This window comes from Dermacentor albipictus, chromosome 1 (assembly GCF_038994185.2).
Source record: "Dermacentor albipictus isolate Rhodes 1998 colony chromosome 1, USDA_Dalb.pri_finalv2, whole genome shotgun sequence".
Lineage (NCBI taxonomy): Eukaryota > Metazoa > Arthropoda > Arachnida > Ixodida > Ixodidae > Dermacentor > Dermacentor albipictus.
Window position 1 is genome coordinate 98031558 of NC_091821.1, and position 13937 is coordinate 98045494.

General features: G+C 45.3%; 1 protein-coding gene across 1 annotated transcript in view; it reads right to left on the reverse strand.

The window, feature by feature from the left end:
* Positions 1-13937, reverse strand: part of wapl (wings apart-like) — a 120939-nt gene that overhangs the window by 15780 nt on the left and 91222 nt on the right. The window contains exons 15-16 of the mRNA XM_065451112.1: positions 9537-9714; positions 2334-2422 (exon numbers count right to left, since the gene is read on the reverse strand). Of these exons, the coding sequence (XP_065307184.1) occupies positions 2334-2422; positions 9537-9714 (267 nt within the window). The remainder of the gene's footprint in view (positions 1-2333; positions 2423-9536; positions 9715-13937) is intronic.

Consider the following 13937-nt stretch of genomic DNA (forward strand, 5'->3'; position numbering starts at 1 on the left):
AGAAGTGCAGTTAGGTGGCAAATACTGCAGCTCGACGTTCGAAAGCTGTAGGCCTTAAACATGGTGCGCGGAGCAGTTGTCAAGCAGCAAACAAATGCTGCGGCCTTGTCGCTTGACATCTTGGTTTAACTCTGTCAGCCAGTGGGAAAAAATTGCCCGCGACATCCACGCTTTGGAGTTTGCCACATATATTACTGGCATGTGCCTTGTTCCTTTAAAACATCTGGGCCGCACATTGCGGCCAATAACCAATGGGATTCGCTTGTCGCTGCCATCAGTGTTGGCGCAAAGCAAAACCGGCACGCGGAGTTTACTTTGCTTTCCACCGCGGCATTGTTCGCCCTTTAGTAACAAAGTGCAGCTCGGTAACATTTGGTAAAACAGGGTCGTCTCATCAGCATTATAAATGTCGGCAGCTTCATAGCGGCTGAAAATGGCGGGAAGCTTCTCGGCCAACCACGAGGCAGCAGCATCGGTGTCTGCGGAGGCAGACTCGCCAGATATCACCTTTCCGACGACACCGTGCCGGCTTTTAAATCCTTGTAGCCAGCCGTTACTCGCTTAGAAGTCGTCGTGGCCCAGGATGCAAGCAAAATCTATGGATTTCTGCTGCAAAATCGCACCATTTATGGGCACGTTTTGTGCTCGTCTGTCCAAAAACAATGAATGCAAACACGGCGTTGTCCACATCAGCATACGTCGACGGCACTTGTGCCCGACTCCATCGCAGCGCGGATGCTTTGTTCTGCAGCAAGAATGGTTGACAAGGAGCTGGCTGGTATATTGAAGAGGGTAGCGACATCCTTCTTTTTTTTTGCCGGCGGTAGCCGCATTCAAAATCGAGAGCTTATCTTCAAGCGACAAAACTTTGCATTTCCTCACAGCGGAACTTATCGCAACGAACCGACACCGTAAACACACACCTGCACATGCATGTCAACACGCTGACGAAGAATGCTTATCATAAATGCGCTGCAAGACACCACAAAGAATTTGTCATAGTAGTGCCACGTAGTGTCAAGCTACAAAATGAAAGCTTAAAAGTTGGCACGCTAGCCACAGAGCGGCGCTCAACATCATCATTACCGAGGTTTGCTTGTTTGCTGCGATTGCAAGTGTTGTGCTCGCGGTCTACTTTACCTTTTAATATAAGAACTTACTTAAACAATATTCATTAAAGTTGCGCACTGCTCGGTCGAATTTTGGGCAAAACATTACAAGATACAGCTCGATGATTCGTTACAGCGCCGTGAATTCGTTACATCAAGGTCAACCGCCGCAACGCGTTCGTTACATGGAGGTCTGGGCTAGGTCTGGGCTAGGGTGGTCTGGGATACATGGGCTTCAATGGGGGATGTGTTGGGGAATTGAAAAATTTCGTAAAATCTAGGAATTCGTTATATAGAGGTTTGTTACATAGAGGTTCAACTGTATGTCCCTGTTTGTAATTGCTGCCACTGGACAGATTGCGAAGAATATCACGCTCAAAAAATTTTTTTAATCCTTTAACTATTATAACTGGAGTTATTTATTGAAACGATGCCTGGCCTTCTCTATTTTCGTTTTCACTAGCATGCTGGAAGTTACACAGCAGGGAGGCAAGAGTGCAAAGCCCTGCTTAAATGTTTAGTGCCCTGTCAACAAAAGAGCTTGTTGCGGCGCCCCATGGCCATGCACAGACTGGCAGTGTAAAGATGAAATGATTGTTCTGTCTCTTTGAGATCACAGAGATATACAGTAAAACCTTGTTATTATGTAGTTGTTGGGGAACGTGGATCAGGTACGCACTAAGCAATTAACTAATTAACTGACAATGGCAGATGAGTACCTATAGACTTACCGTAGAGAAAAGAACTACGTCTTAATTTTCACTCAAACACACACGCAGACAAGACACGCTGCATGACAACATTGCGAAAGTGATAGCAAGCAATTTCCTATAGTTTCTGATATGAGATTCCCTGCTGCATGCAGTAACATGCGACTCACATGTGAGCTCACAGCAGCATCTAAGACAGATCAGCAAAGTTTTCTTACTATGTTCAAAAAGTGTTTCAGTGCTGCTTCTTTACTGTGAAGAGAACCTTACAAGAGAGCATGATGCAGTATTCCCTACAAGACACAATATCTGAGGGTGAAGCTGCCTTGAACAGAGGCTCTTTATGGTGGTGCATTGCAGTACAAGGTTACACACTACGACAACACACTCAACATCAGAGCATTCATTACAAATGTCTTGTGATTCAACACTGGTAGTAGATGCAATTTAGAGCGGTCTTTACATTCATAAGAGGCTACAACAATACTGATGTTTGAACCCAGTGAATAGTTACCTTGTTATTCTGGACAGCACAGCCAAGGAGCAAGGCAATGTAGGCACATACTATGCTATGTTCCATGTGCTTGCCAGCTTTCTGAAGGGCTGTAATCAAGAGAATAAACACAGAGGAAGTCACAATTATTTCATAGCAATTAACATATGCCATTACAGCAGCATGCAAATACAGACTAGTAGCTGTCAAATTTAATCAGGAAAGATAAAGAAAGCCAAATATGAAATCACACATAAATAAAATTTAATGCAAGTTCTTATGCTTACAAATTTTGTGCAAGTAAACCACCTGCTGCAAGTTGGCAGCCATGCCTGCACTCACTGGTGATGAGCTTATTTAGCTCAAATTCACAGTCAATTCAAGGATGCTGAAGACCAAAATTCAAGGAAGGGGAAACAAACTTTATACACATAAAGTAATGAATATTGAAATCTAAACAGGAAGTCGCAGGTAAGCAGCCCTTGAGTTGGACATGTGCTTGAACTTGTTAAGGTGGCCTTTCAAAGCCAACATGCCCATTTAGAGATATAAAGTGCCTTCTGGCATATCACACACATCACATGATAAAGTGAAGCAATGTCCAGCTTCACCTAGTGATGATAGTACTTGTCGCATTCAGTTGAAGCCAAATGGCTGAAACTTAAACACTTTCATAGAGGAATTCCTAGAGCCCAAGGCTCCAAATTGCAGCCACTATGGCTTAGTCTGGCTTTATCAGACTCCGTGATTGCAATGACGATGCAGCCCTACCTCCTTGAACTACAAGCTGGTCGTCACTAGCTGTGTACATGCCACACTACAGCTACAATGCAATCACATAGTGAAACTGTCATAACAGAATATATACGATGGTTTCTCAATGGTGTCCATGGTGTAGCGCTGATAGAGAGGTTGTGACTTTGAATGTTTTGCTATGCAGATGTTACCTCCAACACCAGTTTTCAAGGATTTCAAGGAGGTGTACAAACCCTGAAGTCACTACAAATGCCACCAACACCCTTATTCTTCTGTTCTCTGGGCACTCAATATGCTGTGCCTTAATCAGAATTCCTTCACAACGAACCATAGTAATCCAGCGAGAAAGGTCTGCTACCGTATTTATTCGAATCTAGGTGGATAGTTTTTTTTTTCAAATAATCATATTCCAAACTTTAGGGGTAGCTTAGATTCGAGGATTTTTAAAAAACTCGCGTTTTTCATTGAAACTGCTAAATATGGTGTATAGCTAGCGCCATCTAGAAAAGTCAGTATTGCAGCCACTACTAGCCGTGCCAGTAGCCAACTGTACACACGCGTGGTCACCATTTTGACCTGTGTCGTGTCAGCCGTATCGGTGTGCGGCGTAGTGTTATCGCGATGGCACCAAGCAGGAGATACCACTACAGTGATGCTTTCAAGCGAAAAGTTGTGATAGCCGCACAGGCATCGTCGGATCTTCAAGCCGGGCAGAACTTCGGCGTCGACAAGAAAAACGTCCGTCATTGGAGGGGACGACGACAGCAACTTTTTGCGTGCACCACAACGAGGATGGCATTTAGCAGACTAAAGCAAGGCCGTCACCACGAAGTGGAGACAGTTTTGGCCGACTTTGTTCGGATGCAGAGAGCAGCTGCCCTTCCAGTGACAACAGAAGTGCTCCAAGCGAAAGCTAGGGAACTTTCGAGGGAGCAAGGCCTAACACTAAGGATTTCAAAGCCAGCCGGGGCTGGCTTCAGAAATTCATAAAGCGCTTCGGCTTCAGCCTCCGACGTCACACTTCAATCACCCAGAAGCTGCCAAGCGATTTCAAAGAAAAGCTGATAGCTTTTCAGTGCTACGTGCTGCGAAAGAGAGAAGCGGCAGGCTACAACCTTGGGCAAATCGGCAACGCCGGCCAGACGGCCGTGTATTTTGATACACCAGTGGCGTACACCGTGAATGAAAACGGTGCCAAGGAGGTGAAGGTACGCTCACCGAGCTACGAGAAGCAGCGCGCAACTGTGATGCTGTGCTACACAGTTGATGGACATAAACTCCCTCCTTATATGATATTTAAAAGGAAGACACTGCCTGCTTGAGAAACTTTCCCAAGAAATGTCAGTGTGCGGGCAAATGAGAACAGGTGGATGATAGGTGCGATGATGGAAGAATGGGTTAAGATTATGTGGCGACAACGTCCAGGAGCCCCTTTGACAAAGAACTCACTCCTTGTCATCCACTCTTACCGTGGGCACTTGACCGACAATGTGAAGGCTGCGCTCGCCCAAGCGAACATGGACCTCGCTGTCATACCGGGCGGCATGCCGGGCCAGTTGCAGCCATTTGATGTCTGCATCAACAAACCTTTCAAGGATCGTCTGCAGAAATATTACACGGACTGGTTGACTGACAGAGACCACATGCTAACGGCAACAGGCCGCATCAAACGTGCATCGCTATCACAGCTGGCGGGCTGGGTAGCTGCAGCGTGGGATGACATCCCAGGTACTTTGATCGTGCGTGCCTTTAAAAAGTGCAGCATATCTAATGCGCTTGACGGTACTTGATGGCTCCAGTTGCAGAAGCCCACTCCATGCAGGAGCAAGTTAAACGTACGAGTTCACATCAGGACCCTCTGCCCTACTGCACCAAAAGTCTCTGCTTTTCATACCATCGCCTTCCTTAGGCGAGTCAACTAGGTAATCTGAAGACTGTCCAGCAGCAATTCACACTTGTCGAATCCGTTCGATACCACGCCCATGCTCAGAACACAAGCAGTAATCCCACCTCCGGAGTCCGATGGTATGGCACATGCTGCAGGATAGCAAACTGCGAATCCAAGGTTGCCGTCGTTGTTCGGTAGCATTTGATGGTGGCCCCCCTCCTCATTTGTTCAGGCTGTCAGGTAGTGATGGGGATTATTGCCTTTTTTGGAACCATCAACAGTTGGTGCCCGCGCTGCGTTGACATCTGGATAGGCGGTGGTGGATGGATACGTGTTTGCCTCGTAGCAAACGCCTTTGTGGTGTTGAGATGTAACGGGCATGTTTCGCGGCAAGCTATGACCACTGTCAAACCAGTAGTATGAACGAGAGCTGCAGTAAGAAGCAAGTTCAACTAGGAGCCAACGTCTCACTGCCGCTGCATTGTAGACAAGACGACTTAACTGCCTCACGCGCTTCTGGATGCCGTGAATAGCACCCTATATTTTTTTGTACAAATTGAAGTGATAAGAAATAAAAAATTATCACTATGATGCAGCTTGCGATCGTTCGCAGTTGCTTTTGAAGCACTGTATGTTACAGTTTTGAAGCTAAGCTGGTTAGGCATAGCGTCACACTGGGTTTTTCTTGGCACTGAGCAGACGAGTTGTAGGCGGCAACGAGCGGCGCGTGTCAATCTGACAACTGTTTGGCATTTCGAGGCACGCCATGTGGGAACCTTGCAGCTAGCATTTTTGTTCCTTAAGAAAAAGTGCATTTTTGCACATTTCACAAGTGGCTGAAAATATAGTTGCATGCAGCGCACTGCCACATGCACGCATCATAGCAGCAAAGTATGTTATATTTACACCATCTAGACAAAATTTCCTTCCAAATTTGTCCGCTGTACAGTTAAACCTCGATATAACGAAGTCAGCAAAATTGGCAATTTGCTTCATTATATCGAAATTTTATTCTATAGAAAGTCGATCTTTTATGCAAATAAGTACAGTTGCCGATCGTTTTTCTTACATGGAAAGGGGCCGCAGAATTTTCTGAATTATCAGACAAACAGAAAAAGCAAATTTGATAAGGAAAACAATACACTTTAATAAATTTGGAAGTTGGCGACGAATGATACGATTTCATGCCAGGTAAGACAAAGATATCTTCTCGGTACAAATTAAGCGAAGGCAGCTAAGCTTTTGCGTGCACTCCTACCCCGTGGCGGATACCGTCGCCAGCACTCGGACGACATGCGCTGAGTATGCGTTGAGTTGCCCTTACAGCCATGTGCAGCCAAGGCCTAGACGTGCCCCAGATATCCGATATCCAGAGGTGCGCCAACTTACCGCTCCACCCCCATCGCAGGGCGCTTGATGTTACCTCGAGCTCGCTCCCCTCCCTCTTTCCCTGTACTCACGTGGCAAGGCATCACTCGTGAATCCACCATCTTTCCTGTACTGTATCACCCTCACACACTCACTTGCATCTAAAGCATACAGTGCAGGGGGTGCGATAAAATCTTATCGCACTTGGACTTTATATGGAACATGCTATGGCTCAACCTCAGAGGTGGCTCTTGTTCCTCAGCGTGCGATCTGAGAGGTGTGTTTGGAAGCAGCCGTTTGTAATTCAATCATTTGACCATCTGCGTCCCCGAAAAGTTTTTGCATTGTATCCGCATTCCTATGCTGCGGAAGCGAAATTTCGTCATATTGAAATGGCATATAAACACACTTCGTTATATTGAGGTTCTAAATACATGGTATTTAAGGACAAGAGGTTATGAAAAGTTAAATACTTTGTTATATAGAGTTTTAACTGTACAAGATAGTCCGTTACAGTCAGGTCTGTTAAAAGTGGAATTTAGTATTGCACTGAAACTAAACTAAGTGAGATTAATGTTCTGTTATATATTCGAAAGTATGCTGATCCATTGTAATGGGCGTGGAGTGTATTTTGCCAGAATAAAACAATCAGCACAGTGTGTGGCTTCAGGTATGTGGGAAAAAAAAAATTATGCGGTTTAACGTGCCAAAACCACTTTCTGATTATGAGGCACGCCGTAGTGGAGGGCTCTGGAAATTTCGACCAACTGGGTTTCTTTCATGTGCACCTAAATCTAAGTACACGGGTGTTTTCGCATTTTGCCCCCATCGAAATGCGGTCGCCGTGGCCGGGATTCCATCCCGCGACCTTGTGCTCAGCAGCCCAACACCATAGCCACTGAGCAACCATGGCGGGTTTAGGTATGTTGAGGGGGGGATACTCTGGTCCATGCTACACTGCCTAACCCCATTCAGAACAAAGTCCTGCACATGTGGAGCCAAGAGATTTTCTATGTCATGGAACACTATCTTAAACCAATCTATTTTCCATTCTTTTTTGCCTTTTGTCATTGGCTCAGACGCAGTTACACAACTGTTATTGGAACTTGAGACTGACTCCAACCAAATAACTGAATTTTATTAGCCCGACGTTTCGGAGCCCATTCGGCTCCTTCTTCAGGGGGTTGTTCTTCGGGGGGTGGCGGTGTGCCGCCACCCCCCGAAGGAGCCGAATGGGCTCCGAAACGTCGGGCTAATAAAATTCAGTTATTTGGTTGGAGTCAGTCTCAAGTTCTAATCAATTTCCCAACCAGACAGGCAATTCTGTCGAAATGTTTAGCTTCACTACTGTTATTGCAAAGATCGACCACAGTGGCGAAAAAGATAAGCTTAAAAAATAGTGGTTATTACAAAATCCAATCACTGCTTTTGAGTTCTCAGTGATCACTCAACATAGAAATTTATGAAGACAATGGTGAAGTGTTGCTGGTTTATGTATGTATAGTGACAAGTGCTGTACAAAATCACTGATCAGTAAGTACCATGAAATCAAAGGCTTGCAGCACTCTGCTGGCAAAGATGGCTTAGCATTGATAGCTGTGTGAGAGCAGCCATCTCACTAAAAAAGGCACAGCAGAAAACAAACTTTTGGGGTTCTTGGTCAGTTCAGCGTGGGCCCTTTATTGGCTTCTGTTCGCTGTGTTGCAACTCCCCTACCTATCCTACCCTACCCCTTTTTTCTGGCAGGCTCAATGTTAATGTTACTCACTCACTCTCAATGTTAGCATTGACAGTGAACAACCGTTATAACAAAGTAATGAATATGGTTTTATTGTGAAGTTTACCATGAAAACACAGAAATCTATGAACACTATGAACAAGTCAATTTTGACATTTTAAGGGTCTGTGCAGAACATTTGACTGAAAATTGAAGGACAATTCAAGGATTTCAAGGATGTCTAATTTTTTGCAGCTGTGCAGCAGCTGCTAATGCATGCCTCGAGCTCTTCCGGTCGCTTCTCTAAGTTGACATTCCTATCGTAATCATGTCAATTGCATTCTGGCGTGATGGTTAGTACAATGTGACTTCAGCCAAGGATACTTGCCGTGTTAAAGTCAAACGGCTGAAACTTACTTTCCACCAGGCACTTCTAGAGCCTGAGGCTTGAAAATGGAGCCACAATCTCTGTGGTGTAGACAAGCAAAACAATAGTGGCATGGCCTGGCTTGGATCTGACTAGTTCCACGATGGTAACTGCGACTTAAACAAACCTGTCGTCGGTGGCTGTGCACATGCCAATTGCAATCGTTTAGTGACACTCTCAAAACAAAATGTCTGGATTTTCCCCCATTGGAGTTTCATGACATAGCGTCTATACGAATTTTGGTACTTTGAAGGTTCAAGAGTTACCCCCAACCCTAGTTTTTAAGGAACTCAAGGAACACATTATTATGCGAAGCATATTACGAGGGCTCAACCCAGCTCCTCAGGCGCGGCGGTGACCATGAAATCACGTGACACCGTGACGTCACGACAGAGGAGAAGTGGCTTTGGCTCAACTCTTGCAAGACGGGCTGGGTGGGAATCGAACCAGGGTCTCCGGAGTGTGGGACGGAGACGCTACCACTGAGCCACGAGTACAACGCTTCAAAGCGGTACAAAAGCGCCTCTAGTGAATGCGGTGTTGCCTTAGAAACGCGCTGTTTCTAAGGCGTGCGTCTCTTGCTCAGGCGCACATTTCGTTGCCGCGCCGAACGCTGCTTTGCTCGACGCTCACCGCGTCCAATGCGGGGCGCGTAGTCGCTGCCCTGTAGCCCATTGTCTTACACCCCTTGGCGGGTCGACGGGAACGCTGTCGCGTTCCACTCTTGAAGGCGAAGAAGTAATGCATGAGTTGTTTCTTCGTCTAGCCGAACCAAATATAGCCAAGCAACAGCAGTTCACCAGGCTAAACAGTGGTTCAACAACTAAAATAAAGGCTAGTATGCTTCGCATCCTGGGCTTAACCTTACCTAAGCCACAGCCATTTTTTTTTCAAGGAGCTTTAAAGCCCTTGAATTTCTTTTTCTAAATTCTAGGGTTTTCGAGGACTTCAAGGAGATGTATGAACCCTGCATTCTGAATAAGTAGTCCTACTTCTTTAAGCAATCAGCATAGAGGAGGTTGCGTCGAGTAAAGTATGCAAAGTGGAGCAGGACCACTGTGCCCTTACCTTTCATAAGGGTCTCCTCAAGGTCATCAGCCTGAGAAGGCGCAGATTGTTGGCTGGCAGGCAGTGGCTCCCCTTTTTGAGGTTCCAGGGAAGCTTTCATCTTTTTCTCCTGAGTACTCAGCAACTCGTTGGCTTGCTCCTCAGACTGGTGGGCCGCCTCAACCTTATCGGTGAACAGCTGTGTGCCCAAGAAACAAGTGTTCACGTGGGAGCAAACCATAATGACAAAACAGCTACAAAACCTGCGTATGGCCAACTACGGAAATACAGCAAAAGTCAAATTAAGAAATGGTAACCACTTTACGCACTCCATGAAATAGTATTTTGTCAGTGCTCAAGCGCAATATGCAAGCAGGTCTATGGGTCTGTATTTAGCCCAAACCTAAAGATAATGAAATAGTATGCCAATCACATGACATGGCAGCCCCAATTGAAGTGGCAGCTGCTTACTTTGTATCAACGGGGTTCTACTCTCTTTCTCTCTCTCTCTGTGTGTGTAGCATTCCCCCATGTTTGCAATCAGAAAAAACAAGATGTGCAGAATTTACTTTCACAGAAAGGATTTTTAAAAAAATCAGCTTTCATAATGAAAGTGGCGCGTCGTCGTTGTCATTTGCGCTTCATTGCCCACTGATACCAAGCGCACAGGGGTGGTATTCTTGAGCGATCACTTGAGTGTTTCTGCAAGATTTTACATGACACTGCATCGAATGTGTAGAAGTACGCAGCTGACAGCCTTCCTGGCACTGTGGGCAGATAGAGAGCTTTGCACAGTGCCAGAAATGAAGATGACGGTATACACTGACGCATCCGGTGCCGACTCGCACGAAATCTCGCGAAAATGATAGTACAGTGAAACCTCATTGATATGATCCCATTACATACGATTTCCCGGTGCCAACGCTTGTGATCAAGAACGCAAGAAATTGCCCAATACAGCTACGCTTGTTTTTCGTCTGTTTGTATGTTCCCGGAAAACAGGATCTTTCAGCACCAACATTCAGTACATTGTTAAACTGCAATTGTATGATACGTTTTCCGGCTGCTAGATCTCATGTAAACAAGCAAAGGCACGAGGCGTGCGCTATCGAGAAGCATCGCCTGCCGCAGCAGCTTCCCCACAATACTCACCCACCCATCCGACATGAAAATGACAGCACACACTCAGTTTTCTTTTCCAGTACCAGCACATCCCTTCTCGGGTCGTCGCACACCGCATTCACAGCTATCACCGCCAACACTATCGCGATAAGCATGGTGACCTATCTGTTTGATAGGGCGCGAAGCGTAATGGCGTTGGAAGCCTACTGCACGCCTTTAGTATGCGATAATGCAAATGCATGGCAGGTGAAAAATGTGGGTGCAACAGCACAATCAATTAAGCAAAAGCTCAAAGCACGACACGTGCTGTCCGCAATACAGGTTGCCATGATGACAAGCCAAACAAAACCAGCTGACGTGGAACCAACAGCAGCAATGGTAGTAGATAAAACCTTTACCTAGTGCTATTGCATTATTCGTTTATTTTTGCTATATGCAATCTTTCCACATGTAATTGCACAGCCTACAGCAACTGAACCATGCGAATTATCGATTGTCACAGCCAGGAATTCTGCATTTGCCACAGAAACATGATTACGGCCATCTGTCTAACAGCAGCAAGTGTCAACACATACAACAGGTGATCAGACTGCCAGTCACAGCGCAAACGCTAACAGCTGATTTCATACTCTCATAAGCTTGGTTAGTTGATTAAATCAGTGTTCAGGGACTACAGTTCTGAGATTCTGCGCGTAAAGTGAATGAATATGCATCGCATAAGTTTGCTGCAGCTTGATATGCAACTTGAGCTGCACCTGAAAGTGGCAAAGGCAATTGCGCCTATGGCTTCTTGTGTGCCCCTTACATTATCAGCACAAACTTTTCCTGCTTTCATGATGTAGAGTGAATGCACACCTCCTATGCACAAAATTATTTGAAATTTGCAGCGTAGATCAGACAGACAGACGTATCAGGGATCCATGCACTCACTCATTAGCAGAAGCTCTGCTTTTTGTATACAGTCAAATCCCTGCACAATGAATACTTTTTCAACAAAATTTCCAGCACAGTGAAGTTTCCTTTCTTCCCTTTCAGTATACTACAGAATGCAATGCATCTAGAATACTGCCACAACAAAGTCTGTGAAGGGTCCGATTTTTGTTTCAACAAATCTTTCATGAAGCAAGCCACATCACCACCAACTCCCAAGGTGAAAACATAATACTTGAAAGTTACTTCTGTGAGTGTTGACAACTGAGCAACATGCAAGCATCCACTGTCATTGAAAGTTCCTAAAGGTATCATTAGCAATAGCCTATCATGAGAGAGAGTCATCACCATTGCCACCACAAGATGGTGACCAAACAAGTTTTCATGTAATTGGTGATAATGCATACCTTTCGTTACGAAAGCTCATTCACAAGATACACTATTGTTAAGCTGGTGGCAACAAAGCTGCATCACATCTTTCTGGTGTTCTGGAGACATTTACACTTAAAAAATTATGCAGAAACCATTGAGAAAGATTGTAAATGTAAGCAAATAGCCCAAATGAACGAACAAGTCCCCCCAACTCCTTGCCCCAATCCCCACAATCTCCAAGAGCCCATGTCCTTTGCCTCGCCTCCCTGGAGTTCCTTCGAGGCAGTCATGGAGAGTAAACGCATCAATTTCTTGCTCTCCTTGATGTGTTGGCATCAACACCGTCACGTTCGACGGAACGCTTGCCTGCATCTGCCATGTATACTTTGTGGGCAAGAATCCGCTATGGATTCTCATGTGACGCATTGTCTACGATAGGCTGGCCATTCCCAAGTGGCCAGTGAGATGTGTGACGAACGAGCGAACAATTGATCGACAGCCATCCCGCCTCCTCCCTCTGGTTCTTCCCTGCCACTAGCTTTCCCGAAAGCCCGCACCCTTTTTCTCACCTTTCTGCAGCGAATGAGCAAGGGAGCTACAGTGCACCGACCCCCCTTCTTCCCACCCTTCCCCACCAATCAGTTATGTGATATGTAACACGCGATTACCCCCTACCCCTTGCAACTCGGTTGACCAAGCACATGTTTCAAGCAAGGGTGTGCTTCCTCGCCTTACCTCACCCAAGTCTGACCATCGTTGTACTAACCACCGAGCTACCACGAAAACAGCTGAAAGAGCTAAGGAAAGCTCTTCACTTTAAAAAGTTGTCACTTTGAGTTAAATGGGATGCAAAAGCATGCCACTGCTGCGTCAGCACCCTCATGACTGTCAAGGCCAACTCCCACGTCAGTGTTCATGAAGAAATGAGCAATAACAAAAACATGACACATGTATAAGATTATTTTCCTTCATCGGATTGTGATGGCAGTGCCACAGAGCATGCCCTCATTCCAGCAGCATATCAATCCAATACAATCTGGAGTTTTATCAGAAATGCATGCAACATTATCGTAATGGCTCATCTGACTGAATGCGAAAGTCGTGTCACATTACTGCTCGCCAACAAGTGCAAGGAAGCCAAACTCACACTTTTGCAATTAAAACTTCCTTCCTGTGCTGCTAAACCATGTTTCGTGTTTGCTTGTAAATTTCACGTCTATTAAGCTCCGCAGTGACAAAACTTTTTGGAAAGCGCCATCAATTTCATTGTAGTGGGAATTCAACTGTACACGAAATAAAAGAAACAAGGCATGGAGGGTGCTGCTGACCGCCGTTTTCTTAATTCTCGCAGCGCCACACGGGCAGCACAAGCATATACTGATACTGACAGTTCACTGTGTCAGCATTTACCACTTCTTAGACAGACACCCTACGACACAATGAATGCTCAACTTTAATTCATGGTCTCAACTGAATTCTAAAAGCACTTTTCTTTGTCATAAGTGCTCTACTTCATCCGAAATGCACCAGTAGCAGGTAATATACTCATGAAATGAATCATGATAGGGACACTGTAAAGTAGAACACCTCTTGCTTAATTACCAGGTAGTACAATATAATGCTGATGCATACATATAGTTCCTAAAGGTGGAATGGACTCTGATTAAAGTATAAGAGCAAAGATTGTGCTAATTGCACTTTAAGTGGAGATTGTGAAAATGAAAGTACAATAAACCCTTGTTATAACGAAGCCACTTTACTCGAAATCTCTCCCATTCCCGACCCAAACACATACATTTTTAACCGAATTACTCAAAGCACACCAATCAGCTGCCCACTTAGAGCGAACTGTCAAGGGGTGTGCGCATAGTCAGGGCTCAGTACTACTTCACTACTAATCTCTAGCGTTTGCGACAAGCTTCAAAAGATCAAACAGGCAAGAGGGGGTACTAACACAAAAAAGCCATTTGATAAGAAGAGATCACACGTGATTCCCTA